Source organism: Cervus elaphus, chromosome 6 (genome assembly GCF_910594005.1).
Source record: "Cervus elaphus chromosome 6, mCerEla1.1, whole genome shotgun sequence".
Classification (NCBI taxonomy): Eukaryota; Metazoa; Chordata; class Mammalia; order Artiodactyla; family Cervidae; genus Cervus; species Cervus elaphus.
In genome coordinates this window covers 31,114,810-31,141,651 of record NC_057820.1, presented here as the reverse complement: position 1 = coordinate 31,141,651, position 26,842 = coordinate 31,114,810, and the positions used below count along the sequence as shown (strand labels likewise).

The 26,842-nt window shown below is 37.8% G+C and overlaps 1 protein-coding gene across 3 annotated transcripts; it reads right to left on the bottom strand.

Annotated features, from left to right (window-relative positions):
• Positions 1 to 1,092: 1,092 nt before the first annotated feature.
• Positions 1,093 to 26,376, bottom strand: LOC122696506 (UDP-glucuronosyltransferase 2B4-like). Of its 3 annotated transcripts, none has more exons than XM_043906580.1 (6): positions 25,638 to 26,376; positions 24,806 to 24,954; positions 5,802 to 5,933; positions 3,382 to 3,469; positions 1,624 to 1,843; positions 1,093 to 1,522 (listed from the first exon to the last, which is right to left on the bottom strand). In XM_043906580.1, the coding sequence occupies exons 1-6, from the start codon at positions 26,374 to 26,376 to the stop codon at positions 1,243 to 1,245; spliced, it is 1,608 nt and encodes a 535-aa protein (XP_043762515.1). In that variant the 3' UTR covers positions 1,093 to 1,242. The 3 variants fall into 3 exon arrangements, with proteins under 3 accessions (XP_043762515.1, XP_043762517.1, XP_043762516.1); XM_043906582.1 differs by having other exon boundaries at positions 1,094 to 1,522; positions 25,890 to 26,367; XM_043906581.1 differs by lacking the exon at positions 5,802 to 5,933 and having other exon boundaries at positions 1,094 to 1,522; positions 25,638 to 26,367.
• Positions 26,377 to 26,842: the final 466 nt, after the last annotated feature.

Genomic DNA, 26,842 nt, shown 5'->3' with positions numbered 1-26,842 from the left:
GCTATACAGTAGATCTTGTTGGTTATCCAACAAGATTTTAATATAGCAGTGTGTACATGTCAATCCCAAACTCCCTAACTATCCCTCCCCCCATCCTTCCCCTTGACAATTGTAAGTTCATTTTCTAAGTCTGTGAGTATCTTTCTGTTTTGTAAGTTCATTTGTAACATTTCTTTTCAGATTTCATATATAATGGATGCCTCATGATATTTCTCCTTCTCTGTCTGACTTATTTTACTTAGTATGACAATCTCTAGATTCATCCATGTTGCTGCAAATGACATTATTTTATCCTTTTTAATGGCTGAGTGATATTCCATTGCATATATGTACCTAATCTTTATCCATTCCTCTTTCAATGGGCATTTATTTGTTTCCATAACTTGGCTATTGAAAACAGTGCTACAATGACAGTGCATGAATTCTTTTGGATCATGCTTTCCTCTGGATACATGCTAAGGAGTAGATTGCAGGGTCATATGGTAGCTCTAATTTTAGGTTTTTAAGGAAATTTCATAAGATTCTCTACAGTGGTTGTACCAACCTAAATTCCTAATAAGGTGACTCATTTTAAAGATGATGAAAAATAGAGAATTAGGTCATGGAATCAAAGATTTTCAGAAATATCTCAATTTTATGATATGAAGCAGGTAGCAGTTGCTAAATTCCTAATTCCACAAATATTCCACTGTTAAATGAGTTAAAATGGATGAAGGCAAATGACTTGCCATGACTTTAGATAAAATGTGATGCTGAGGCTGGATGAATAGTAAAAACCAAGTGTTACTGGACTCAAACATGAAACGAAGGGGTGTGTCTTTTGATACAATTCCAATTATTGAATAGCTTCTATAGCAAGATAAAACTATAGAATTCTACACCAAAATAGAGTAAAACTTCTGAATATCTACAAAATAATATGGATTCTATGAATAGACTTGTTATTGTTCTCATAGCTATGCACAAACTGTGAAAGTTAAATTCAAAGATTTCAGTATAAGTTTTGACTTAAAATAATAAATTTCAATATATACCCTATAGCTTTATTCTCACTGAATTTTTCACCAGTTTTATTCTTGGCACGGCTTATTTCTAATTTGTAAACAGGTAGAAAATCACTTGAAAATAATTTTGATCTGAGATGCTAAATTGTGAATTGTTTTGTCACAGGGGAAGCTCATCATAACACTTCTGTGCTGGAATAAACTGGAGAAGTTCCACCTAGGGGCACAACGCCTTCAGCTACTCCCTCTTTTGCTTCTTTCCTGTTTTAACAAACTTGTGGTAACAAAAGAGAAAGCATTTTGTGATGACAAATACAACAGTTGCCACACAGGCCAGCAGGAACCCGATCACGTCCAGAGAGTGGTACTGGAACCAGGTGAGGTCGTGGGCGGCGGGCCGCAGGTGCTTGGCTCCTTTGTGGCGCATGACAAACTCAATCCAGAAGACTGCTCGGTCCAGGGGCTTTACAGGCTGATCATGGTGAATGGTGGACAACCACACAGCCTTCTCTTTGTAGCTAAAGGAAAAGCAAAGAAACATCAGTTTATAAAATGAGCTAGCTTGTGGGGCAACTATTGTATTTGTTATCACCAAATGTAGTGAAACAAATATACTCACGAAGGATTGTTAATGACTTCCTTCAGTGCATTGAGCAAATCTCTTGATGACATTGTTTGCAAGTCCAATCTGACAGCTGCTCCCTTGGCCTTCACTCGCTCAATGTTATCAGGTTGATCAGCAAACAAAGGAAGGCCCACCATAGGGATCCCATGGTAGATGGCCTCATAAATGCCATTGGTTCCACCATGAGTTATAAAGGCTTTGGTTTTTGGATGACCTAGAATTGAGTGAATTTCAGAAAAATTATTATAAGTCTTAAAAATAAAATGAAAACTGAGCATTATGAAGAAACTGAAATAAGTGGTTTCTTTTAGATAACATATGAAACTGTATTTAAATTGCTTCAGAACTCAGAATAAGAAATCGCTAAATCTGCCTGTCCCATCACTTCATGGGAAATAGATGGGGAAACAGTGGAAACAGTGTCAGACTTTATTTTTTTGGGCTCCAAAATCACTGCAGATGGTGATTGCAGCCATGAAGTTAAAAGACAGTCCTTGCAAGGAAAGTTATGACCAACCTAGACAGCATATTAAAAAGCAGAGACATTACTTTGCCAACAAAGGTCCCTCTAGTTAAGGCTATGGTTTTTCCAGTGATCATGTATGGATGTGAGAGTTGGACTGTGAAGAAAGCTGAGCACCGAAGAATTGATACTTTTGAACTGTGGTGTTGGAGAAAACTCTTGAGAGTTCCTTGGACTGCAAGGAGATCCAACCAGTCCATCCTAAAGGAGATCAGTCCTGGGTGTTCACTGGAAGGACTGATGCTGAAGCTGAAACTCCAATACTTTGGCCACCTCATGCAAAGAGTTGACTCATTGGAAAAGACCTTGATGCTGGGAGGGATTGGGGGCAGGAGGAGAAGGGGATGACAGAGGATGAGATGGTTGGATGGTATCACCGACTGGATGGACATGAGTTTGAGTAGACTCTGGGAGTTTGTGATGGACAGGGAGGCCTGGAGTGCTGCAATGCATGGTGTTGCAGAGTCGGACATGACTGAGCGACTGAACTGAACTGAACTGAACTGAAGTCTGCTGGAGAGGAGAGTGAAGTATCTCATACATATCTCATAAAGAGATACATCACTTGACCTTCACAAATGAATCCAAGATTGGTAGGTGAAAAACCTGAAAGGGCATTCTGGGTAAAAGACAACATTTTTGCAATAAAAACAGGGAGGGCATGTCAGAAATACAATCTCTAAGACAATAATGAAGCCATTTAGCCTGATAGGAGGTGTGTCAAGGCAACAACAGTAAATGGTAGTGGCAGTGGAACCAGAGGAAGGAAAAGCTACAATTTATCTCGAAATGTGTGACCACTTGATGTAAAAGACATGGATGTTTTCTGATAGAAAATGGAGAGCCACAGGTAATAAATAGAGGAACTCTTATTTTTAAGTATCATTTAAAATATCCCTAAGGAATGGAAAAGATAGGTGTAAGGAGAGAATTCAGAGACAGAACAATGCACAAAGTTACTTCAAATTTCATGGTGAGAAGTAATTATAGCCAAACTAAACATATTTTGATTCTGGATGTGAAGGATGTGACCATGTATGATACAATGCTGTTAAATTTTCCCCTTTTTTCCTCTGGGGCTGGAAATAGCAATGAAGGAGTAAAGTTTTCTTACTTAAACTCAAAGGAGTGTTCAATAATAAATGTTGGATAAGTTTGTTTCCTATTGAAGTAGTATCACTCTGCTCAGCTGTTACTCATGTTTTCAGTATTTTTCTGCCAAGTCTTACCAAGAAGGTCGTTCTGGGGGATCCACTTATACAGACGGGTATTGGGCCCTAGGGTATCTGGTTTCTTGCCATCATGTCTCCATAGAACCTGTTAAGGTAAAGGAAATACCTTATTCCATGATTTAAACTTCAAAGTCATAGTGTTAAAATTTTAAGCAAATAAAATTTAAATGCCTCTGTATAACAGATATGTAAACCAGAGCACGAGGCCTTAATTGACAATAACTACTAATATACTACTGAAAGCAACACCCACATTTGATGTACTTTTTTTCAGGTTCAATCTCAGATGGAATGCAATCATGACATCTCACATATGATGACATAGACAAATAGATTTTCAATGACAAATTCAAATGTTTAAGAAATTTTTACATGACCCTATTTCTAGGGCAGAAAGACTATGGCAAATTAATAATAAACCACATATTTTTGTTTTAGTTTGTACTCTAAATCTCATTTTAAATTTATTCACCAGTTTCTTTTTAACTGTTATAGAAGTGTTTACTTATATGCACATGTTAATATAACTTTTTTTTCCCAATTATTTTTATTAGTTGGAGGCTAATTACTTTACAATATTGTAGTGGTTTTTGCCATACATTGACATGAATCAACCATGGATTTACATGTATTCCCCATCCTGAACCCCCTTCCACCTCCCTCCCCATTGCATCCCTGTGGGTAATCCCAGTACACCAGCCCCGAGCTCTTGTCTCATGCATCTAACCTGGACTGGCGATCTGTTTCACACTTGATAATATACATGTTTCGATGCTGTTCTCTCGGATCATCCCACTCTCGCCTTCTCCCACAAAGTCCAAAATTCTGTTCTATACATCTGTGTCTCTTTTTCTGTCTTGCATATAGGGTTATCATTACCATCTTTCTAAATTCCATATATATGCATTAGTATACTGTATTGGTGTTTTTCTTTCTGGCTTACTTCACTCTGTATAATGGGCTCCAGTTTCATCCATCTCATTAGAACTGATTCAAATGTATTCTTTTTAATGGCTGAGTAATATTCCATTGTGTATATGTACCACAGCTTTCTTATCCATTCGTCTGCTGATGGGCATCTAGGTTGCTTCCATGTCCTGGCTATTATAAACAGTGCTGCGAAGAACACTGGGGTACACGTGTCTCTTTCAGATCTGGTTTCCTCGGTGGGTATGCCTAATATAACTTAGTATTAGAATTTTGCAATTTTTTACTGCAGAAAGAAAATGCATGCAATCAGCAACTTAAGAGAAATATTCTGCTTGTTTATAGTTTATTAATAATAAGTTAATTAAGACTGTCTAGGAAATATAATTTCATTTATATTACAAATTGTTAAATACTACTTCCAAAAACAATAATAACTGGAGTTTTTTTTTTTTACATAAATCCAGATTATTGGAGAAGGAAATGGCAACCCACTCCAGTATTCTTGCCTAGAGAATTCCATGGACAGAGGAGCCTGGAGGGTACAATCCATGGGATCACAAGAGTCGGACATGACAGCAACTAGACCAGCATCACCATATTATTAGCACTATTATCATACTAGGCTTGGAAACTTTTTACATTTAGAAAAAAAGAGTTGGTTGGTAATGTGTAAAAGACAACAAGGCTGTTGAAAATGTTTCAAAATTGTGACACCAAGTTTATTCAACTGACCCTGAATGCTTCAACAATGAAGCAGAAAGCACTGACAACATTGATTAATACGGTCTCTAGGTATTGTAGCAAAAGTAAGGACAAGTTTTGTAATTCCAAGCAATTCTCATAAACTAGATTATAATTATTAGTGTTTAACTTCTAGTTTCTTTGTGAATGTAAAGTAACTTTATTTTTTCAGGATAATTGAGTGTAGGGAATTAGGAGAAGCCAACCTTTCTCTGAAAAACAACCTGGAAAGCGCACTGATTAGGTCTGTTCCAAAGCTTAGGGGATATAAAAGGGACCAGGAATTCCTGGCAAGTGCAAACTGCAAGAAGCGCTCCAGACTTTTTTCAATATTGCTTAACATTATTGAGAGGCTACATATAACGTGAAAATTTAACTTCTGAGAACATCTGTATGTGTATCATGTCTTCAGGAGTCCTTCGGGAAAATGAGCAAATGACAAGACAGAATTTGGTGATTTCTTTTCCTGTCAACACTACCATTACAATACCAAAATTCACACTGCATCTCTAAATTTTTTTTTTGTGATTACAGTGTTAAACCAAATTTATTGTCAGTTGAAGACATACTATGTACTGTTCTACCATCTACCATGTATATTTTGTTTTTTTAAATATAAATCTAAGATAAGTTGGAGCTATTGTAATAGTTTGTCTTTTTTGCATAATGTATCTGTAATCAGTGCTTTTTACATATTTAATATAATTTCCTGAAGTATTTAGCCACTGTTAAGTTACTTTACGTACTTTTTGTGGAATTTGGGCAAGGGCTGATGCAATTACATTGGCTCTTTCTTCTGTCATGCTACTGATCATCGACCCCAAAGTAAACACCACAATACCATTTTCTCCAGAACTCTGAACAAACTCTTCCATTTCCTGTGAAAAAGAATTTACTTTATCACAAATGAGCAACAACAGCATAGCAAACAATATTGAAAAGTTTGCCAGAAAAAAAAAAAAAAAAAAAACAACGAAGAAACAAAATCACATATAGTCTGAAAGTTATTAATCACTATTTTTTTTAATACCATGGTAAAATGAATACAACATAAAATTTTACCATCTTAATCATTCCTATGTGTATGGTTCAGTAATGTTAATTATATTCACATTGTGCACCAATCTCCGGAACTTTTTTATCTGGCAAAGATGGAAGTCTGCACCCATTAAGAAACTCCATCTTCATCTTTCCTCAGTCCCTGGCAACCATCATTCTACTCTATGTTTGCACAAATTAGATTAGTCTAGATAGTTTTTTCAAGTTGAATTGTACGGTCTGTCTTTTCACCTCTGGCTAATTCACTTAGCATAAGATTCATTCACATTGTGACATGTGTCAAAATTTTCCTTTAAAGACTGAGTAGTACTCCATCTTTCTATATCTACAACATTTTTTTTTTTTTAATTCTGTTTATGGGCATTCAGTTGCTTTAACCTTTTGGCTCTTATGAATAGTGCTTTTATGGATATGGTGTGCAAATATCTCAGTGGGATCCTCATTTCAATTCTTTTGGATATATAAACAGAAGAGGAATTGCCACATTACGTGTATTGGTGCTAGGCTTCAACAGTACATGAATTGAGAACTCTGAGGTGTACAGGCTGGATTAGAAAAGGCAGAGGAACCAGAGATCAAAATGCCAACATCCATTGGATCATAGGAAAAGCAAGGGAATTCCAGTGAAACATCTATTGCTTCATTGACTATGCTAAAGCCTTTGACTGTGTGGAAATTTCTTAAAGAGTTGGGAATATTGCCTTATCTGCATCCTGGGAAAACTGTATGCAGGTCAAGAAGCAACAGTTAGCTGCTGCTGCTAAGTTGCTTCAGTCATGTCCAAATCTCTGTGATCACATAGATGGCAGCCACCAGGCTCCCTCGTCCCTGGGATTCTCCAGGCAAGAACACTGGAGTGGGTTACCATTTCCTTCTCCAATGCATGAAAGGGAAAAGTAAAAGTGAAGTTGCTCAGCTGTGTCCAACTCTTAGCGACCCCATGGACTGCAGCCTACCAGGCTCCTTCGTCCATGGGATTTTCCAGGCAAGAGTACTGGAGTGGGTTTCCAGTGCCTTCTCTGAGCAACAATTGGAACTGGACATGGGACAACGAACTGGTTCAAAATTGAGAAAAGAGTAACTCAAGGCTGTATCATGTCACTCTGTTTATTTAAGTAATAGGCAGAGTATATCATGCGAAATGCCAGGCTGGATGAAACATAAACTGAAATGAAGATTGTTGGGAGAAACATCAACAGTCTCAGAAATGAAGATGATACCACTCTAATGGCAAAAATTGAAGAGGAGCTAAAGAGCCTCTTGAGGGTTAAAAAGGAGAGTGAAAAAGCTGTCTTAAAATTCAACATTCAGAAAACTGAGATCAGGGCATCCAATCCCATCACTTCATGGCAAATAGATGGGGAAACATGGAAACAGTAAGAGACTTTATTTTGGGGGGCTCCAAAATCACTATGGATGGTGACTGTAGCCATGAAATTAAAAGATGCTTGCCCCTTGGAAGAAAAGCTATGACCAACCTAGACAGCGTATTCAAAAACCAAGACATCACTTTGCTGACAAAGGCCTGTACACTCAAAAATATGGTTTTTCCAGTAGTCGTGTATTGATGAGAGAGTTGGACTACCAGGAAGACTAAGCACCAAAGAACTGATTCTTTTGAATTGTGGTGCTGGAGAAGACTGTTGACAGTCCCTTGGACAGCAAGGAGATCAAGCCTGTCAATCCTAAAGGATGTCAATCCTGACTATTCATTGGGAGGACTGAGCTTTGGCCAATACTTTGGCCAGCTGATGCAAAGATTCGACTCATTGAAAGAGACCCCAGTGCTAGGAAAGATTGAGGGTAGCGGGGAAAGGGATGACAGAGAATGAGCTGGTTGGATAACATTACTGACTCAGTGGACATGAGTCTGAGCAAACTCCAGGAGATAGTGAAGGACAGGGAAGCCTGGCATGCTCCAGCCCATGGGGTGGCAAAGAGTCCAACAGAATTGAGCAACTGAACAATAACAACAGTATGTGTTGACAGGTTTTAAATTAGGAAGTGTGTATTATTTCTATCACATACTATATAGTTAGTTTGTAAAGTGATTTCCCTCCTGCCCTCTTGATTCTTGAACATGCTAACTTCACATCTTCAACTTTGGTCAGTTGTGTTACTCAATATTAAACACAAAATATTTACTTTAGAAAACTTTGAAGAAATTCCATCCTGTTTTGGTAAGTGAAAGTGTTAGTCATTCAGTTCTGTTTGACTCTTTATGGCCCCACGAACTGTAGGCCACCAGGCTCCTCTGTCCATGGAGTTCTCCAGGAAAGAATACGGGAGTGGGTTGCCATTTTCTTCTCCAGGGGGTCTTCTCTTCCCCAGGAATTGAACCTGGGTCTCCCTCATTGCAGGCAGGTTCTTTATCATCTCAGCCGCCATGGAAGCCCCTACTCTTTTTAGTAATAGTTGCCATTTTTAACAGATGGCATCTCTCCCTGAGGTGCTTGGGAAGGAAATGGATGAGATTTGATTAAATTCTTCTATGTGTATTTGTGCAAATGTGATTGTGTATAGGCAGGAAATAAGCCAATACACAGCAGTGACAAAGGAGATACTGTGAAACAATATTATACCCAGACTCTTCATCAATTATGTTATTAATTACTAAAAGATTCTTGGAGAGCTACACTGCAGGATTTAATTCACTTTTAATTCTTTAGATCTGCTAAATCACTACAGATCTACAAATCATTTGTTTTTTTCTGACAGACTTTCTGGAGAATTATTTTAAATTTTACTTTATTCATTATGATTTCATTTTCCTTACTGTGAGCACTAAGAAAAATCTATGATTCAAATTTGTTTATGACTGTCATTCTATCATTGTCTTACATGAAACTTTGTCATAATCTCCCAAACTCTGTCTCGCTAAATTACTAACTACTGATATTGAAGAGACTGGCTTGTTGTTTGACAGTTCTATGAAACAGTCCTATGAATCTTATACATAACCCAGAGATATGCTTGAATAACAAAGAATCAGACACAATTTAGCAATTGAATAACAATAGCAATGCTGGAGCAGTTACATATTTGGGTTACCATATTACTGGATTTGTTTATATATGATAGCCTTTGTCCTGAACTAATATTGTATAATTGGTGTCACAAGAGGATGTGCTATGTGTAACCACTGTGAGGGAACCTAACATCATCACCTCAATCCCCCCAGGAATACAGTGGGAGAGGTACCCCCATGGCCTTCTGCAGTAGAGGTCTGGTCACGTTTTGAGTTCACTTCAAACTAAATTAAGCTCCTCAGAAGTTCACTTCAGTCACTCAGTTATGTCTGACTCTGTGACCCCATGGACTGCAGCATGACAGCTGCTAGTGGATCTGTATTTTCCTGAAACTGTTTCTGAATTATTCTGTCTTGTGATTCTTGCTTCCATTTCAATTTTAAAATTTGTGACATTTTATTCTACTATTAACTGAATAATTCTACATTTCTCAGTATACTCTATTACAAAAAATATAGATGAGGAAAATTTTCCTGGATAGCTGATCAAATCCATGTACTCACATTTTCTTATTTCTTTCTTCTGTTTTAAATTCACTACTCTTTTCCCTCTGGAAAGAATGACTGACCCCCTCTATCACAGAATGTATACTTACTGATGATAATTATTGGCATACATTTTTTTCAAAATTATTTTTAACAGAAAGAAGAGAAGAAAAAATGTTCAGACTTTAACATTGCAGACTACATATTGTGTAGCACATTTTTTCAGAATATAATTTCACCCTAATGATATGAGTCACAATTGTAAGGTCACTAAACTTTTTTATGACTCACGTGGTGCATGCAGATAATGTATGCATTCTAATGACCTGTAGCAGGATTTAAATTTATTTGTCTTCAATGTTTTGTATCAATAACTTGCTACCCAATGATGTTTCGCCTATACTCTGAAAGACACATTTGTTTGCTATTATTGCAATATATTCTCTTTTCACAAATTAATTACTGACATGTATTGGCTATTCTCATTCTCTGATAACTTTTATGAAAATAATAAAAGCTTATGGGAAGAAAATATGCAAAAGCATAGAAAATTAAAATAGGAAATATATTTACTAAACTCTCTATCCAGGAATCCCTTAGTTTCAAAGTCACATGTTTTTAGAAAAAATTGAAGTATATCTTATATAGAAAATATTATATAATTTCAGATGTATAACTTGATTTGATAATTTATATTTTGTAATATGATTGCCATTTTATTATTGATTGAACCTCTATTATGTCTAATAATTATCATTACTTTTTATGGTGGGAATAATTAATATATAGTCCCTTGGAAAGTATGATGATTATAATATTATACTGTTGTGTATATTCAATATTCTGTACCTTAAATCTCTAGTACTTATTTACTACAAAATGCACACTTGTACCCTTAAACATCTATCCTATTCCCCTGTCCTTTAGTTTTTGGTGACTTCTGTATTACTTCTGTTTTTACAAGTTTGGCATTTTTAGATTCTGGGTACAAGTGACATCATATATTATCTTTTTCTGTTTTATCAAAAATACAAACAAAATTGACAACATCTAACTAGATTTACCAAGAAAAAAAAAGGATTCAAAACATGAAAATGAAATAGGAGACATTACAACTGATATGACAAAAATATGTAGGATCATAAGAGACTAGTATGATGAATTACATGGTAACAAATTACACATTGGAAATGAATAGATAACTTTCTAGAAACACATAACCTAAACAACCAAGACTGAATCAGGAAGAAATAGAAAATCTGAACTCTCACAATGAGTACAGATATTGAATCAGAAATCAAAAATCTCCTAGCACACAAAACTCAGAACCAGATGTGTTCATTGATAAATTCTATGAATATTTAAAGAAAATTAATGTCAGTCCTTCAGAAAAATCTTCCCCAAAATTAAGGGGTTGGAGGGAACATTTTCAAACTCATTCTACAAGGCTAGCATTACCCTGATATCAAATAGATAAGCAGATTACAAGAAAAGAAGACTACAGGCCAATATCCAGACTGAATGTATATGCAAAGGTTGTCACTAAAATATCAGCAAACTGAATTTAAGAATACATTTAAAAGATTATATACCATCGCCAATGGAATATATCTCTGGAATGCAATGATGGTCCAACCTAATCCCAAAATATTTGTAATATATTGCATTAATAGAATGAAATATAAAATATTTGGTCATCTCAACAGATATGCAATAAAAAAAGCATTTGAAATGATACAGCATTCTTTCATGATAAAAGCCCTCATTATTTAGGTATACAAGGAACATACCTCAATGCAATAAAGGTATATCTATATCTATCTATATCTATATCTATACACACACACACACACACACACACACACCCAAAGCTAATATTATCCTCAATGGTGAAAACTTGAGAGCTTTCTCTGCAAGATCAGGAACAAGAAAAGGATGCCCATTCTCACACTGATTCAACATAGTACTAAAAGTCTTAGTTAGAGTAACTAGGCAAGACAAAGAATAAAAGTCTTCTTAATCAGAAAGGAGGGCTTCTCAGTGGTAAAAAATCGGCCTGCCAAAGCAGTAGATGTGGGAAAGGAAGGAAAGGAAAAGAAAGTTAGTCACACAGATGTGCCCACTCTGCAATCCCAAGGACTGTAATCTGCCAGGTCCTCTGTCCATGGAATTCTCCAGGCAAGAGTACTGGAGTGCGTTGCCATTCCCTTCTCCAGGGGATCTTCCTGACCCAGGTCTCCTGCATTGTAGGCAAATTCTTTACCAACTGAGCTACTAGGGAACATGGGTTCATTCCCTGGGTCAGGAAGATTCAGTGGAAGTGGAAATGGCAACCCACACCAGTACTCTTGCCTAGAAAACTCCATGGACAGAGGAGGCTGGTGGGCTACAGTCCATAAGGTTTCAAAATCTAACACGACTGGGCACCTGAGCATGCATGCACACAAACAGAAAGGAAGAAGTACAATTGTCATTTTTTTGCAGATAGTATGGATTTTTGTACAGAAAAATTAGGTTTAACCACAAAACTGAGCTAATCAGTAAATTCAGTAAAGTTTCAGGATGTAAAATAAACTTAGAGAAATCAGTTACATTTTCTGTATTATTAATGGAAAAGCTATTCCATTTACAATAGGACCAAAAATAAGAAAATAACTAGAAATAAATGTAACCTGTAAAGTGAAAGATCTTTACAGTGATTACTCCAAGACTTTGTTGAAAGAAATAGAAGAAAACATAAATAAATGCAAAGATATTCTATGTTCATGGATCAGGATATTTATAGTGTTAAAATGCCCATGCTACCCAAAGCCAAAGGCATTAAACCTCCAAATTTCAAGTTATAGTACAAATTGAAGTCACCCAGTCGTATCCAACTCTTTATGGCCCCATGTACTATAGCCTGCTAGGTTCTTGTGTCCATGGGATTTTCCAGGCAAGAATACTGGAGTGGCTTGCCATTTCCTTCTCCAGGGAATCTTCCCAACCCAGGGATCAAACCCAGGTCTCCCATACTATAGGCAGACTCTTTACTGTCTGAGCCATCTGGGAATCTTCAGAACCACACCCAGAAGTACTGGAGTGTGTAGCCTTTCCCTTCTCCAGGGTAACTTCCAAACCCAGGTCTCCAGCATTGAAGGAGGATTCTTTACTGGCTGAACCACAAGGGAAACCCATCTGCTTTGTTATAGTACAAAAGGATAGCATTTAAAGCAATATGGTACTGGCCTATAAATGCAAACATACCAGTGAAGCATAATACAAGGTCTAGAAAAAAATCCATGCATGTATAGCCAACCAAATTTCAACAAAAGAGCCAAGAACACCCAATGGGGAAAGAAGAGTCACTTCTTTTACTTCTGAGAAATTTGTATAAACATAGGCAAAAAAATGAAATGAGACCCCTCTCTTACACCCTCAAAATATTCCCTGATTTATCAAAGACTTAGGCATAACACCAGATACCATAATACTCCTAAAAGAAAATGTAGAAATGATTCTCCTTGACAGTAGTCTTGAAAGTGATTGTTTTTTAATATAACATGAAAAAAATCAGCAAGTGGGAGTACGCCAAACTTAAAAGCTTCTGCACAGCAAATGAAACAACAAAATGAAACACAACCTACAGAATGAGGGGATTTTCAAAATTACACATTGAGTTCAGTTCAGTTCAGTTCAGTTCAGTCGCTCAGTCGTGTCCGACTCTGTGACCCCATGAACCGCAGCACACCAGGCCTCCCTGTCCATCACCAACTCCCGGAGTCTACCCAAACTCATAACTATCGAGTAGGTGATGCCATCCAGCCATCTCACCCTCTGTCGTCCCCATCTCCTCCTGCCCCCAATCCCTCCCAGCATCAGGGTCTTTTCACATGAGTCAGCTCTTCACATGAGGTGGCCAAAGTATTGGAGTTTCAGCTTCAGCATCAGTCCTTCCAATGAACACCCAGGACTGATCTCCTTTAGGATGCACTGGTTGTATCTCCTTGCAGTTCAAGGGACTCTCAAGAGTTTTCTCCAGCACCACAGTTCAAAACATCAATTCTTCGGTGCTCAGCTTTCTTTATAGTTCAACTCCCACATCCATACATGACCCCTGGAAAAACCATAGCCTTGACTAGATGGACCTTTGTTGGCAAAGTAATGTCTCTGCTTTTTAATATGCTATCTAGGTTGGTCATAACTTTCCTTGCAAGGAATAAGTGCCTTTTAATTTCATGGCTGCAATCACCATCTGCAGTGATTTTGGAGCCCAGAAAATAAAGTCTGACACTGTTTCCACTGTTTCCCCATTTATTTCCCATGAAGTGATGGGACCAGATGCCATGATCTTAGTTTTCTGAATGGTGAGCTTTAAGCCAACTTTTCACTCTCCTCTTTAGCTTTCATCAAGAGGCTCTTTAGTTCTTCTTCACTTTTTGCCAGAAGGGTGGTGTCATCTGAATATCTGAGATTTGTAATATTTCCCTCCAAATCTTGATTCCAACTTGTGCTTCTTCCAGCCCAGCATTTCTCATGATGTACTCTGCATATAAGTTAAATAATCAGGGTGACAACATACAGCCTTGACATGCTCCTTTTCCTATTTGGAACCAGTCTGTTGTTCCATGTCCAGTTCTAACTGTTGCTTCCTGACCTGCATACAGATTTCTCATACATACTGAATGAGGGAGTAATATTATATATATATATATATATGTAACTCACAAAACTCAATAGCAACAAAAAATTCAATTAAGGATTTAGCCTCCAACTAATATAAATAATAATAATAAAAAAGAATAGGCAGATAAACAAAACAGATATTTTTCAAAGAAGACGTCCAAATGGCCACCAGTTATCAATATCAATATCACCAATTATCAGGGAAATGCAAATCAAAGTTAGAAAGCCCACCACCAAGAAGAGAAAAGTGTTGGTGAGAATATGAATAAAAGGGAATGATTTTACACTGGCAATAAGAATGTAAATTGGTTGCACCTTTATCAAAAACAAAATGAAATTTCCTTAAAAAATTAAAAATAGATCTACTGTCTGGTCCAGCACTTCTACTGCTGCGTATATAACCAGAGGAAATAAAAACAAGGTAGATGAAATACATGCACTTCCATGCTTATTGCAACAATATTTGCGATAACCAATGGAACAGCTTAAGTGCCCATCAGTGGATGAATGCAAAAAAATAATGTGATAAATATGCACACAAACACACACATGAACACACACACTCAGAATGTAATGTTATTCATCATGAGACAGAAGGAAATCCTGCCATTTTTGACAACCTGAATAAGCATAGATGATATTATGTTAAAATTTGATTTCATTCTAATCTTTTTTCTAGTCCTATATTTAAATGTGCATTTGATACATATTTTGAAAATTGTAATTTCAGCTTATATTATTTTTTATCCTAGAAGAAAATTGTGATCTTATTATATTTATTATTTTCCAACTAAACCTCATAGCTGACTTAGTGTAATTAAGCATTCTTTGATGAAATCATTGTAGTGGCATGATGTGAACATTTATAAATTATTTAACCATTGCTTTATTATTTCCAGTGTTGACATTTTGAATTATTGCTCAAAATATTGTGTTAGGACATCTTGATTATTTTTCTCTGTATAGTTTCATACAAGTATATTATGAAGCAAAATCTATAAGCATTTTTACGACTTGATGCATTTTGTCAAATATCCTAATTCTTTAAAAAGTGAAGAAATTTTCCTAGAATCCAATAATTACTGGAAAATTTAGTGGTGTGAATAAGCAGTTTTCTTATGCAATGAAGTCCTCACAGTCATTGACTTGGAATTAAATCTTGTTTCTTCAACTATTGCTAATTTATCATGATTATAGTACTATTCATGTTTCCCTTCGTTCTTCTTCCTCCTCTCCTAACCTCCCCTCCCACTAACATTATCACTTTCCTGAAATAAAAAAAAAAAAATGGAAATTTCAAAAATAGGGTTAGATAGCACAGAACTTTCACTATTTTATCTCAGTCTTTGGACTCTGGGAAGGTTCCTATAGGTAATCCAACCAATTTGTAATCAAAACAGATATTACACACTGCTATATCTAAAATGGATAACCAGCAAGGACCTAAATGATAACATAGGAAACTGCTCAATGTTAAGTGGCAGCCTAGATGGGAGTGGAGTTTTTGGGAAAATGGAGACATGTATGTGCATGGCTGAGTCCCTTTGTTTTCCACCTGAAGCTGTAACAACATGGTTAATCAGCTGTATTCCAATAAAATTGGAATAAAATTTTAAAATTGTTAGTTTAAAAAAGAGAGACTAAAACAGATATTGAATTTTACCCTTGAAAAAGATATCAGTTTCATTTTGCCATTAATAAAGAGTAGACAAAAAACGATCTATTAAGGGTTCACAGGACCTCCCTGGTGAACCCATGGTTAAGAATCCTCCTGGCAATGCAGGGAATGTGTGTTTGATCCCTGGTTGGACCGCGCAGAAGCGTGGCCCTGAGGAACTACCCCTCGCCCAAGGTCAGGGGCGGCAACCGAGAGCGCCAGGCTGCGACAGTGCAAGAGCGGCCCTGAGGAGCTACCCCACGCCTGAGGTCAGGGGGGGGCGGCCCTGAGGAGCTACCCCACCTCCAAGGAGCAGTGGCTGTGCGGGCGCAGGAGGGCTGAGAGGAGCTACTCCACGTTCAAGGTCAGGAGGGGGGGCCGTGTGAGATACTCCTCATCCAAGGTAAAGGGCAGCAGCTGCGCTTTGCTGGAGCAGCCGTGAAGAGATACCCCACGTCCAAGGTAAGAGAAACCCAAGTAAGACAGTAGGTGTTGTGAGAGGGCATCAGAGGGCAGACACACTAAAACCATGATCACAGAAAACTAGCCAATCTGATCATACGGACCACAGCCTTGTCTAACTCAGTGAAACTAAGCCATGCCCTGTGGGGCCACCCAAGACAGACGGGTCATGGTGGAGAGGTCTGACAGAATGTGGTCCACTGGAGAAGGGAATGGCAAACCACTGCAGTATTCTTGCATTGAGAACCCCCATGAACAGTATGAAATGATAGGCAAAATGATAGGATACTGAAAGAGGAACTCCCCAGGTCGGTAGGTGCCCAATATACTACTGGAGATCAGTGGAGAAATAACTCCAGAAAGAATGAAGGGATGGAGCCAAAGCAAAAACAATAGCCAGTTGTGGATGGGACTGGTCATAGGAGCAAGGTCCAATGCTGTAAAGAGCAATATTGCATAGGAACCTGGAATGTTAGGTCCATGAATCAAGAATCAAGGCAAATTGGGAGAGGTCAAACAGGAGACGGCAAGAGTGAATGTAAACATTCTAGGAATCAGTGAACTAAAATGGACTGGAATGAGTGAATTTAACTCAGATGACCATTATATCTACTACTGTGGACAGGAATCCCTTAGAAGAAATGGAGTAGCCGTCATGGTCAACAAAAGAGTCCGAAATGCACTACTTGGATGCAATCTCAAAAACGACAGAATGATCTCTGTTCATTTCCAAGGCAAACCATTCAATATCACGGTACTCCAAGCCTATGCCCCAACCAGTTAACACTGAAGAAGCTGAAGTTGAATGGTTCTATGAAGACCTACAAGACCTTTTAGAGCTAATACCCAAAAAAGATGTCTTTTTCATTATAGGGGACTGGAATGCAAAAGTAGGAAGTCAAGAAACACCTGGAGTAACAGGTAAATTTGGCCTTGGAGTATGGAATGAAGCAGGGCAAGGGCTAATAGAGTTTTGCCAAGAGAACACACTGGTCATAGCAAATACCCTCTTCCATCAACACAAGAGAAGACTCTACACATGGACATCACCAGATGGTCAATACCAAAATCAGATTGATTATATTCTTTGCAGCCAAAGATGGAGAAGCTCTATACAATCAGCAAAAACAAGACTAGGAGCTGACTGTGGCTCAGATCATGAACTCATTATTGCCAAATTCAGACTTAAATTGAAGAAAGTAGGGAAAACCATTAGACCATTCAGGTATGACCTAAATCAAATCCTTTATGACTTTACAGTGGGAGTGAGAAATAGATTTAAGGGATGAGATCTGATAGACAGAGTGCTGCACAATCTATGGACGAAGGTTCGTAACATTGTACAGGAGACAGGGATCAAGACCATCCCCATGGGAAAGAAATGCAAAAAGGCAAAATGGTTGTCTGAGGAGGCCTTACAAATAGCTGTGAAAAGAAGAGAACCGAAAAGCAAAGGAGAAAGGGAAAGATATTCCCATTTGAATGCAGAGTTCCAAAGAATATCAAGGAGAGATAAGAAAGCCTTCCTTAGCAACCAAGCAAAGAAATAGAGGAAGAAACAGAATGGGAAAGACTAGAGATCTCTTCAAGAAAATTAGAGATACCAAGGGAACATTTCATGCAAAGATGAGTTCTATAAGGACAGAAATGATATGGACCTAACAGAAGCAGAAGATATTAAGAAGTGGCAAGAATACATAGAAGAACTGTACAAAACAGATCTTCATGACACAGATAATCACGATGGTGTGATCACTCACCTAGAGCCAGACATCCTGGAATGTGAAGTCAAGTGGGCCTTAGGAAGCATCATTACCAACAAAGCTAGTGGAGGTCATGGAACTCCAGTTGAGCTATTTCAAATCCTGAAAGATGATGCTGTGAAAGGTGCTGCACTCAATATGCCAGCAAATTTGGAAAAGTCAGCAGTGGCCACAGGACTGGAAAAGGTCAGTTTTCATTCCAATCCCGAAGAAAGGCAACCGAAAGAATGCTCAAACTGCTGCACAATTGCACTCATCTCACACGCTAGTAAAGTAATGCTCAAAATTCTCCAAGCCGGGCTTCAGCAATACATGAACCATGAACTTCCATATGTTCAAGCCGGTTTTAGAAAGGGCAGAGGAACCAGAGATCAAATTACCAACATCCGCTGGATCATCAAAAAAGCAAGAAAGTTCCAGATAAACATTTATTTCTGCTTTATTGACTATGCCAAAGCCTTTGACTATGTAGATCACAATGAACTGTTGAAAATTCTTCAAGAGATGGGCATACCAGACCACCTGACCTGCCTCTTGAGAAACCTATATGCAGGTCAGGAAGCAACAGACAGAACTGGACATGGAATAACAGACTGGTTCCAAATAGGAAAAGGAGAACTTCAAGGCTTTATATTGTCACCCTGTTTATTTACCTTATATGCAGAGTACATCATGTGAAACGCTGGGCTGGAAGAAGCACAAGCTGGAATCAAGATGGCTGTGAGAAATATCAATAACCTTAGATATGCAGATAACACCACCCTTATGGCAGAAAGTGAAGAGGAACTATAAAGCCTCTTGATGATAGTGAAAAACTTGGCTTAAAGCTCAATATTCAGATAACTAAGATCATAGCATCTGGTCTCATCACTTCATGGGAAATAGGTGATGAAACAGTGGAAGCAGTGTCAGACTTTATTTTTTGAGGCTCCAAAATCACTGCAGATGGTGATTGCAGCCATGAAATTAAAAGACGCTTTCTCCTTGGAAGGAAAGTTATGACCAACCTAGATAGCATATTAAAAAGCAAAGACATTACTTTGCCAACAAAGGTCTGTCTGGTCAAGGCTATGGTTTTTCCAGTGGTCATGTATGGATGTGAGAGTTGGACTGTGAAGAAAGTTGAGCACCGAAAAATTGATGATTTTGAACTGTGGTGTTGGAGAAAACTCTTGAGAGTCTCTTGGACTGCAAGGAGACCCAACCAGCCCATCTTAAAGAGATCAGTCCTGGGTGTTCATTGGAAGGACTGATGCTGAAGCTGAAATTCCAATACTTGGCCACCTCATGTGAAGAGTTGACTCATTGGAAAAGACCCTGATGCTGGGAAGGATTGGGGGCAGGAGGAGAAGGGTACAACAGAGGATGAGATGGCTGAATGGCATCAACAACTCAATGGACATGAGTCTGAGTAAACTCTGGGAGTCTGTGATGGACAGGGAGGCCTGGCATGCTGCAATTCATAGGGTTGCAAAAAATCAGACATGACTGAGCAACTGAACTTGGAAAGATCTCACCTGCCTTAGGGCATCCCCAGGGCCAACTAATCCCATGCACCACAACCACTGACCCTGCAAGTATAGAGACTGCAGACCACCTCAGTGAGAAGCCCATGCGCTGCAACTATAGAAAGCTGGCACAGCAATGAAGGCCCAGTACAGACAAAAATTAATTAATTTTTAAAAGGAGACCACAAAACATTTGGCTAATATTGCTTGCTTTCTATTTATGTCTTAAGTCAATTTAAAATAGACTAGATTCTTGGTTTCTGTCATGAGGAATATTACCTTATAAATAGAATTCATTATATTTTGAAACTACAGATAGTTTTGGATTCAATTGGTAAAATTATGTTTTGTTTTTTTGTTTTTTTTTTTTTTTTAATCTGTGCAGTATTTATGGTTCTTATTTATGCAGGGTAGATTTTCTCTGTGCTCATTCTGTTAAGCTTCTATGATGTTGAGACCTGCATTCCTTAAGGCAACTTTTACTGAGGTTTTCTAAACGGTTCTGGAGAAAACTCTTGAGAGTCCCTTGGACTGCAAGGAGATCAAACCAGTCAATCCTGAAGGCAATCAGCCCTGAATATTCTTTGGACGGACTGATGCTGAAGCTGAAACTCCAATATTTGGCCACCTGATGTGTAGAGCCAACTCATTAGAAAAGATCCTGATGCTGGGAAAGATTGAATGCAGGAGGAGAAGGGGATGACAGAGTCTGAGATGTTTGGATGACATCACCTACTCAATGACATGAGATTGAGGAAACTCCAGGAGATGATAAAGGACAGGTAAGCTTGGTGTGCTGCAGTCTGTGGGGTCACAGAGTCAGATACGACTGAGCAATTGAGCAAGAGGATCAGTGTAGGCAGAAAACATCTGTTCTCTTATAATAGATGAAGTTATCCCTTTTATGCTGTAAGATGTAAGCCCCTGGGATTTCCAATGAAGAATGGTTTAAATGTTGATGTGAAAGCAAGTTAGTGTTGGATATGGCTGCAAATTACTAAGGCAACATTTATATTGTTGAAGAGGTTTTTCATTTTATCTAGATCACTAGTAAGGAGCCTCAATTCTTACAAAAAAATATTTTACATTTCATCTTGCTCATCTGATTGCTAAAACCTTAAATTTCTTGACACTAAAAAAAGTTTAAATGTAAATTAAACTTTACTTAGGGAAATTTTGTTGAATTTATTAGATTATTTTTATTGCCTTTTAGTTAAGTTGACTTTTAAAATTTGCTTTTAAAAGATTACATGGGATATCAATTCTCTGACAGTTTGCTGGATAATGTAATCTTGATGATTAGGAAAATCATTTCAATTTCAATTAGAAATTAGATCTATGTGGCTGGCACATATTGGGTTTTGACAGTATTTTATAGTAACCATAAAATGAAAATGATTAATATTTCTTCAGAATCACTGAGCATGGGCCAGTGACATTTTGGATATTTCACATGTATTAACACATTTTTTTCCCTCAAGGACAATATGAGGTTGGCGCTATTATTATAAATTAGTTTGGTTATATCTCTATGGACATTTTTGTCTAGTTTTCCATCACTGCCAATATCTTGCAACAACCTGCTAAATGATGTCCCTTTCCACTCTTGAAACTTTACAATCCAACCGGGTAACTACATCCTGTGATTTTATTTTTAATGTGATCTTCTCTCCCTTTTCTTTACCCTTTTAATTTTCTCCTTTATGTCCTACTAGATGTGCCAAACTCCTTATACTAATATGTCTGCAACTTAACTCTCTAGCATTTTCTGCCTCTTTACTCAGTGTCTTCCTGTTTAGGCTGAACTTGGACTTCATGGGAACTGTCATTCCTATGCTTTTCTTTTGTATCTTCCTCTACCTTCAGTTCAGTTCAGTTGAGTTCAGTTGCTCAGACATGGACAACTCTTTGTGATCCTGTGAATTGTAGCACACCAGGCTTCCCCGTCCCTCACCAACTCCCAGAGTTTACTCAAACTCATGTCCATTGAGTCGGTGATGCCATCCAACCATCTCATCCTCTGTCATCTCCTTCTCCTCCCACTTTCAATCTTTTTGCAGCATCAGGCTCTTTTCAAATTAGTCAGCTCTTTGCATCAGTTGGCCAAAATATTGGCGTTTCAGCTTCAGCATCGGCCCTTCCAATGAATATTCAGGGTTGATTTTCTTTAGAATTAACTGGTTTAATCTTCTTGCTGTCCAAGGGATTCTCAAGAGTCTTCTCCAACACTACAGTTCAAAAGCATCAATTCTTCAGTGCTCAGGCTCTCACATCCATATATGACTAGTGGGAAAACCACAGCCTTGACTAGATGGATCTTTGTCAGCAAAGAAATGTCTCTTGTTTTTAATATGCTACATAGTTTGGTCATAACTTTTCTTCCAAAGAGTAAGTGTATTTTAATTTCATGGATCCAGTCACCATCTGAAGTGATTTTGGAGCCCCCAAAAATAAAGTCAGCCACTGTTTCCACTGTTTCCCCATCTATTTCCCATAAAGTGATGGGAACGGATGCCATGATCTTAGTTTTCTGAATGGTGAGCTTTAAGCCAACTTATTCATTCTCCTCTTTCACTTTCATCAAGAGGCTCTTTAGTTCTTCTCTTTCTGCCATAAGGGTGGTGTCATCTGCATAACTGAAGTTATTGATATTTCTCCCAGCCATCTTGATTACAGCTTGTGCTTCATCCAGCCCAGCATTTCTCATGATGTACTCTGCATACTAGTTAAATAATCAGGGTGACAGTATACAGCCTTGATGTACTCCTTTCTTGATTTGGAACCAGTCTGTTGTTCCATGTCCAGTTCTAACTGTTGCTTCATGCCTGCATACAGGTTTCTCAAGAGGCAGGTCAGGTGGTCTGGTATTCCCATCTCTTTCAGAATTTTCCACAGTTTATTGTGATCCACACAGTCAAAGGCTTTGACCTAGTCAATAAAGGAGAAATAGATGTTTTTCTGGAACTCTCTTGCTTTTTCGATAATCCAACTGAAGTTGGCAATTTGATCTCTGGTTCCTCTTCCTTTTCTAAATTCAGCTTGAGCATCTGGAATTTCATGGTTCATGTAATGTTGAAGCCTGGCTTGGAGAATTTTGAGCACTACTTTACTAACGTGTGAGATGAGTGCAATTGTGCGATAATTTGAGGATTCTTTGGCATTGCCTTTCTTTGGGATTGGAATGAAAACTGAACTTTTCCAGTCCTGTGGCCACTGCTGAGTTTTCCAAATTTGCTGGCATACTGAATGCAGCACTTTCACAGCATCATCTTTTAGGATTTGAATTAGCTCAGCTGGAATTCCATCACCTCCACTAGCTTTGTTTGTAGTGGTGCTTCCTAAGGCCCACTTGACTTCTCATTATAGGATGTCTGACTCTAGGTGAGTGACCATACCATCATGATTATCTGGGTCATGCAGATCTTTTTTGTATAGTTCTTTTGTGTATTCTTGCCACCTCTTCTTAATATCTTCTGCTTCTGTTAGGTCCATACCATTCTGTCCTTTATTGAGCCCGTCTTTGCCTGAAATGTTCCCCTGGTATCTCTAATTTTCTTGAGGAAATCTCTAGTCTTTCCCATTCTATTGTTTTCCTCTATTTCTTTGCCCTGATCACTGAGTAAGGCTTTCTTATCTCTATGCTATTCTTTGGAACTCTGCATTCAAATGGGTATATCTTTCCTTTTCTCCTTTGCTTTTTGCTTCTCTTCTTTTGACAGATATTTGTAAGGCCTCCTCAGACTGTCATTTGCTTTTTTGCATTTCTTTTCTATGGGGATGGTCTTGATCCCTGTTTCCTGAATGATGTCAAACCTCCATGTATAGTTCTTCAGTCACTCTGCCTATCAGATCTAATTCCTTGAATCTATGTCTCACTTTCACTGTATAATCATAAAGGATTTGATTTAAGCCATACCTGAATGGTCTAATGGTTTTCCCTACTTTCTTCAAGTCTGAATTCGACAATAAGGAGTTCATGGTCTGAGCCACAGTCAGCTCCTGGTCTTGTTTTTGCTGACTGTATAGAGCTTCTTCATCTTTGACTGCAAAGAATATAATCAATATGATTTCAGTATTGACCATCTGGTGATGTCCATGTGTGGAGTCTTCTCTTGTGTTGTTGGAAGAGGGTGTTTGCTATGACCAGTGTGTTCTCTTGGCAAAACTCTATTAGCCTTTGCCCTGCTTCATTCCATACTCCAAGGCCAAATTTACCTGTTACTCCAGGTGTTTCTTGACTTCTTACTTTTACATTCAAATCCCCTATAATGAAAAGCACATCTTTTTTGGTTGTTAATTTTAGAAGGTCTTGTAGGTCTTCATAGAACCATTCAACTTCAGCTTCTTCAGCATTACTGGTCGGGGTAAGATTTGGATTATCGTGATATTGAATGGTTTGCCTTGGAAATGAACAGAGATCATTCTGTCGTTTATGAGATTACATCCTAGTATTGCATTTCAGATTCTTTTGTTGACTATGATGACTACTCCATTTCTTCTAACTGATTCTTGTCCACAGTAGTAGATATAATGGTCATCTGAGTTAAATTCACCCATTCCAGACCATTTTACTTCACTGATTGTTAAAATGTCGATGTTCCTTACCTTCAATTATTCCTGAGCATCCTTTAGAATTCACCATAATTGTCAATGCCTCCAAGGTATTTTCTATGATTCCTGCTGGATGTTTCTTTGGCATTTTGATCTTTCCTTATAGTAATACATTTTATTAATTGCTTTCATGCTGTCTTTCTAGATAGAGTGTCCTGTGGCAGAAACTGTGTCCACACCATTCCTCTTCATGTTAGCACTTATTTCTGGATTATGTTTGTCCCTTTTTAATTATTCTTTAAAGAATATTTTATCTCTATTATGTTGAATTATCAAGGCCTTAATTTAACTGACATATTCTCAAAGTCTCCCAGGTATCCCACTTTATTTTGCGATGATAATGAAATTCAGGTACTTGTGTTGGTATGGAAATATATCAGTTTCTAACTGGAAGGTCACTTTATCCAGCTTCCCATATATGATTCACTGCAATCAAAATTCTAGAATTTTGTAAGATTATTCTTATCAAAAATGCAAAGTTAACAAAGCACAACAAAGAGGAGGAGGTGACCTTAGGCAGGGGTTTGGCAGGTTTGCAGTGGAGGCCTCCAACAAATTCAAAATTTGGCAGCACTGGGAGAGGAAATTCTAAATCCCAATAGGTTCGAATGAGCCACATATCAGCTTTTCCAACTGTCTCTAAAAATGTAGTGGGTCTTCCTTAAAGGAAAAACAAAAACAAAAGTAACAACAAATACTAGATCAAATGAGAATATTGCCATATGAATATATTAGGTAATATGGGGAAAGGAATTTGGAATAATGTAGAGAAAGATGTTTGAAAGTGTATGTTCTTTGATAAAGCAAATATATGTGTGTGTGTGTGTGTGTGTACACATAATATAATAAGATATGATATAATGAAATATGATTGGGAAACTTGTATGCATATAATGAATAATATATTGTGGAAAATGAGCTACACAAGTAGAAACAATTTCTAAATGCTTCCTAGATACTCACACTACAAATGTGTTTTTAATCCCTTAATCTACTTGTCTTCATTTATCAAGCTATTTAATGAGGTTTCAAGGGACCTTTTTAAGTTAAAAGATGAAGTTTCATGAGTTACATATATAATTGCTTGGGGAAATCATAAGTGCTTCAATTTGTGGCTTACAATTTCCTGGAGTGTCCTGTACTAGTAAAGGGCCACAAGGTTTTACATTATCCTATGATTTAAGTGTTTCCATAATATTTATGGGATTGATAGGTCATTTTATATTTTCATTCCCTCATTTCCTTGTAAGAGACAAAAACCTGTTACTTTATGTTTATGTGGTTATCTTCCAAGACACTTGGAAAATTAGGGCTTCATGCTAACAATGAAAAAGATGACTTACCTAGTACTTCACTGTAAAACTCATTCCATGTCTTCTCATCAAATGTCTGGAACCAGAAGTCAAAATAAAGTACATATATCATATTTTTGACCCTTTCCATGAATGTCATGTGATCAGTTAACGCTGAAAATATAACAGGCACATAGGATGGTGGGAATGAAAGTTTTCCACTATACTTTTCTAACAAATAACCAGGTGAGTAACGGAGACTGTACACTAAAGGTATTCCAAGTATCTCAGTCAGCAGCTCACCACAGGGTCCAACGGCATCCGCAAGGAGGACATCAAACCTTGATTCCTGTAGTTTTGTCATAAGTTTCTTGTTCAAAACAACTTCTTTACAGATTTTCATGAGCATTCCAGAACATTCCAAAAGTAAGCTTTTCAATTCTCTAAATGTTGAAACCTTTGTCCAAAATGAATTTTTTGCCATATATATCCATTTCTCAATCAAATTCTTGACAGCATTTTCAAAATCATCTTTAGTTAAAGATACAGGGAAAACCTCAAACTTAAAAGCAGATGGTTTGTTGGCATCAGTAATAGTGGAAGCTGAAGATATTAGAACAGTCACCTCATGACCTCTCATGACCAGTTCATCCAGAACTGCCTTCATATTCATCCAGTGACTAAATTCCACTGGCCACACCAGCACCTTTCCACAGCTCCCAGAGCTAAAGTAGCAAGTCAGCTGTAAAGGCAGCAGAAGTGAGAACCATTTCATAGACATCTTGTTCATATGCAGTACTTAGAAATCACTCTATCAATTTGCTTTTGCTCATGCTTATATCCAAGGAGAAATCAACCAGGAAGTTAAAATTTAACTCCTACACTTCAAATAACTGAATTTGATGAGTAGTCAGCAGCTGTGGAAATCAATTGCAAGGGCAAAGTGTAGAACATTTCATGATAATAAAGTGTTTAATATCGTTTTGTCAAAACAGAAAAAGAGACATGGATGTACAGAACAGACTTTGGGACTCTGTGGGAGAAGGCGAGGGTGGGATGTTCTGAGAGAATAGCATTGAAACAAGTATACTATCAAGGGTGAAACAGATCACCAGCCCAGGTTGGATGCATGAGACGGGTACTCAAGGCTGGTGCACTGGGAAGACCCAGAGGGATGGGTTCGGGAGGGAGGCAGGAGGGGGGATCAGGATGGGGAACACATGTAAATCCATGGCTGATTCATGTCAATGTATGGC

What these genes read in the sequence shown, in the direction of transcription:
- LOC122696506 (XM_043906580.1), bottom strand. Translation starts at nt 26,376, where the DNA reads ATGAACAAGATGTCTATGAAATGGTTCTCACTTCTGCTGCCTTTACAG. An exon ending in TTGCCCAAATTCCACAAAAA is followed by an intron (nt 3,470 to 5,801) that starts GTACGTAAAGTA and finishes TTACCTTAACAG; the next exon opens with GTTCTATGGAGACATGATGG. An exon ending in CCCCCAGAACGACCTTCTTG is followed by an intron (nt 1,844 to 3,381) that starts GTAAGACTTGGC and finishes ACTCAATTCTAG; the next exon opens with GTCATCCAAAAACCAAAGCC.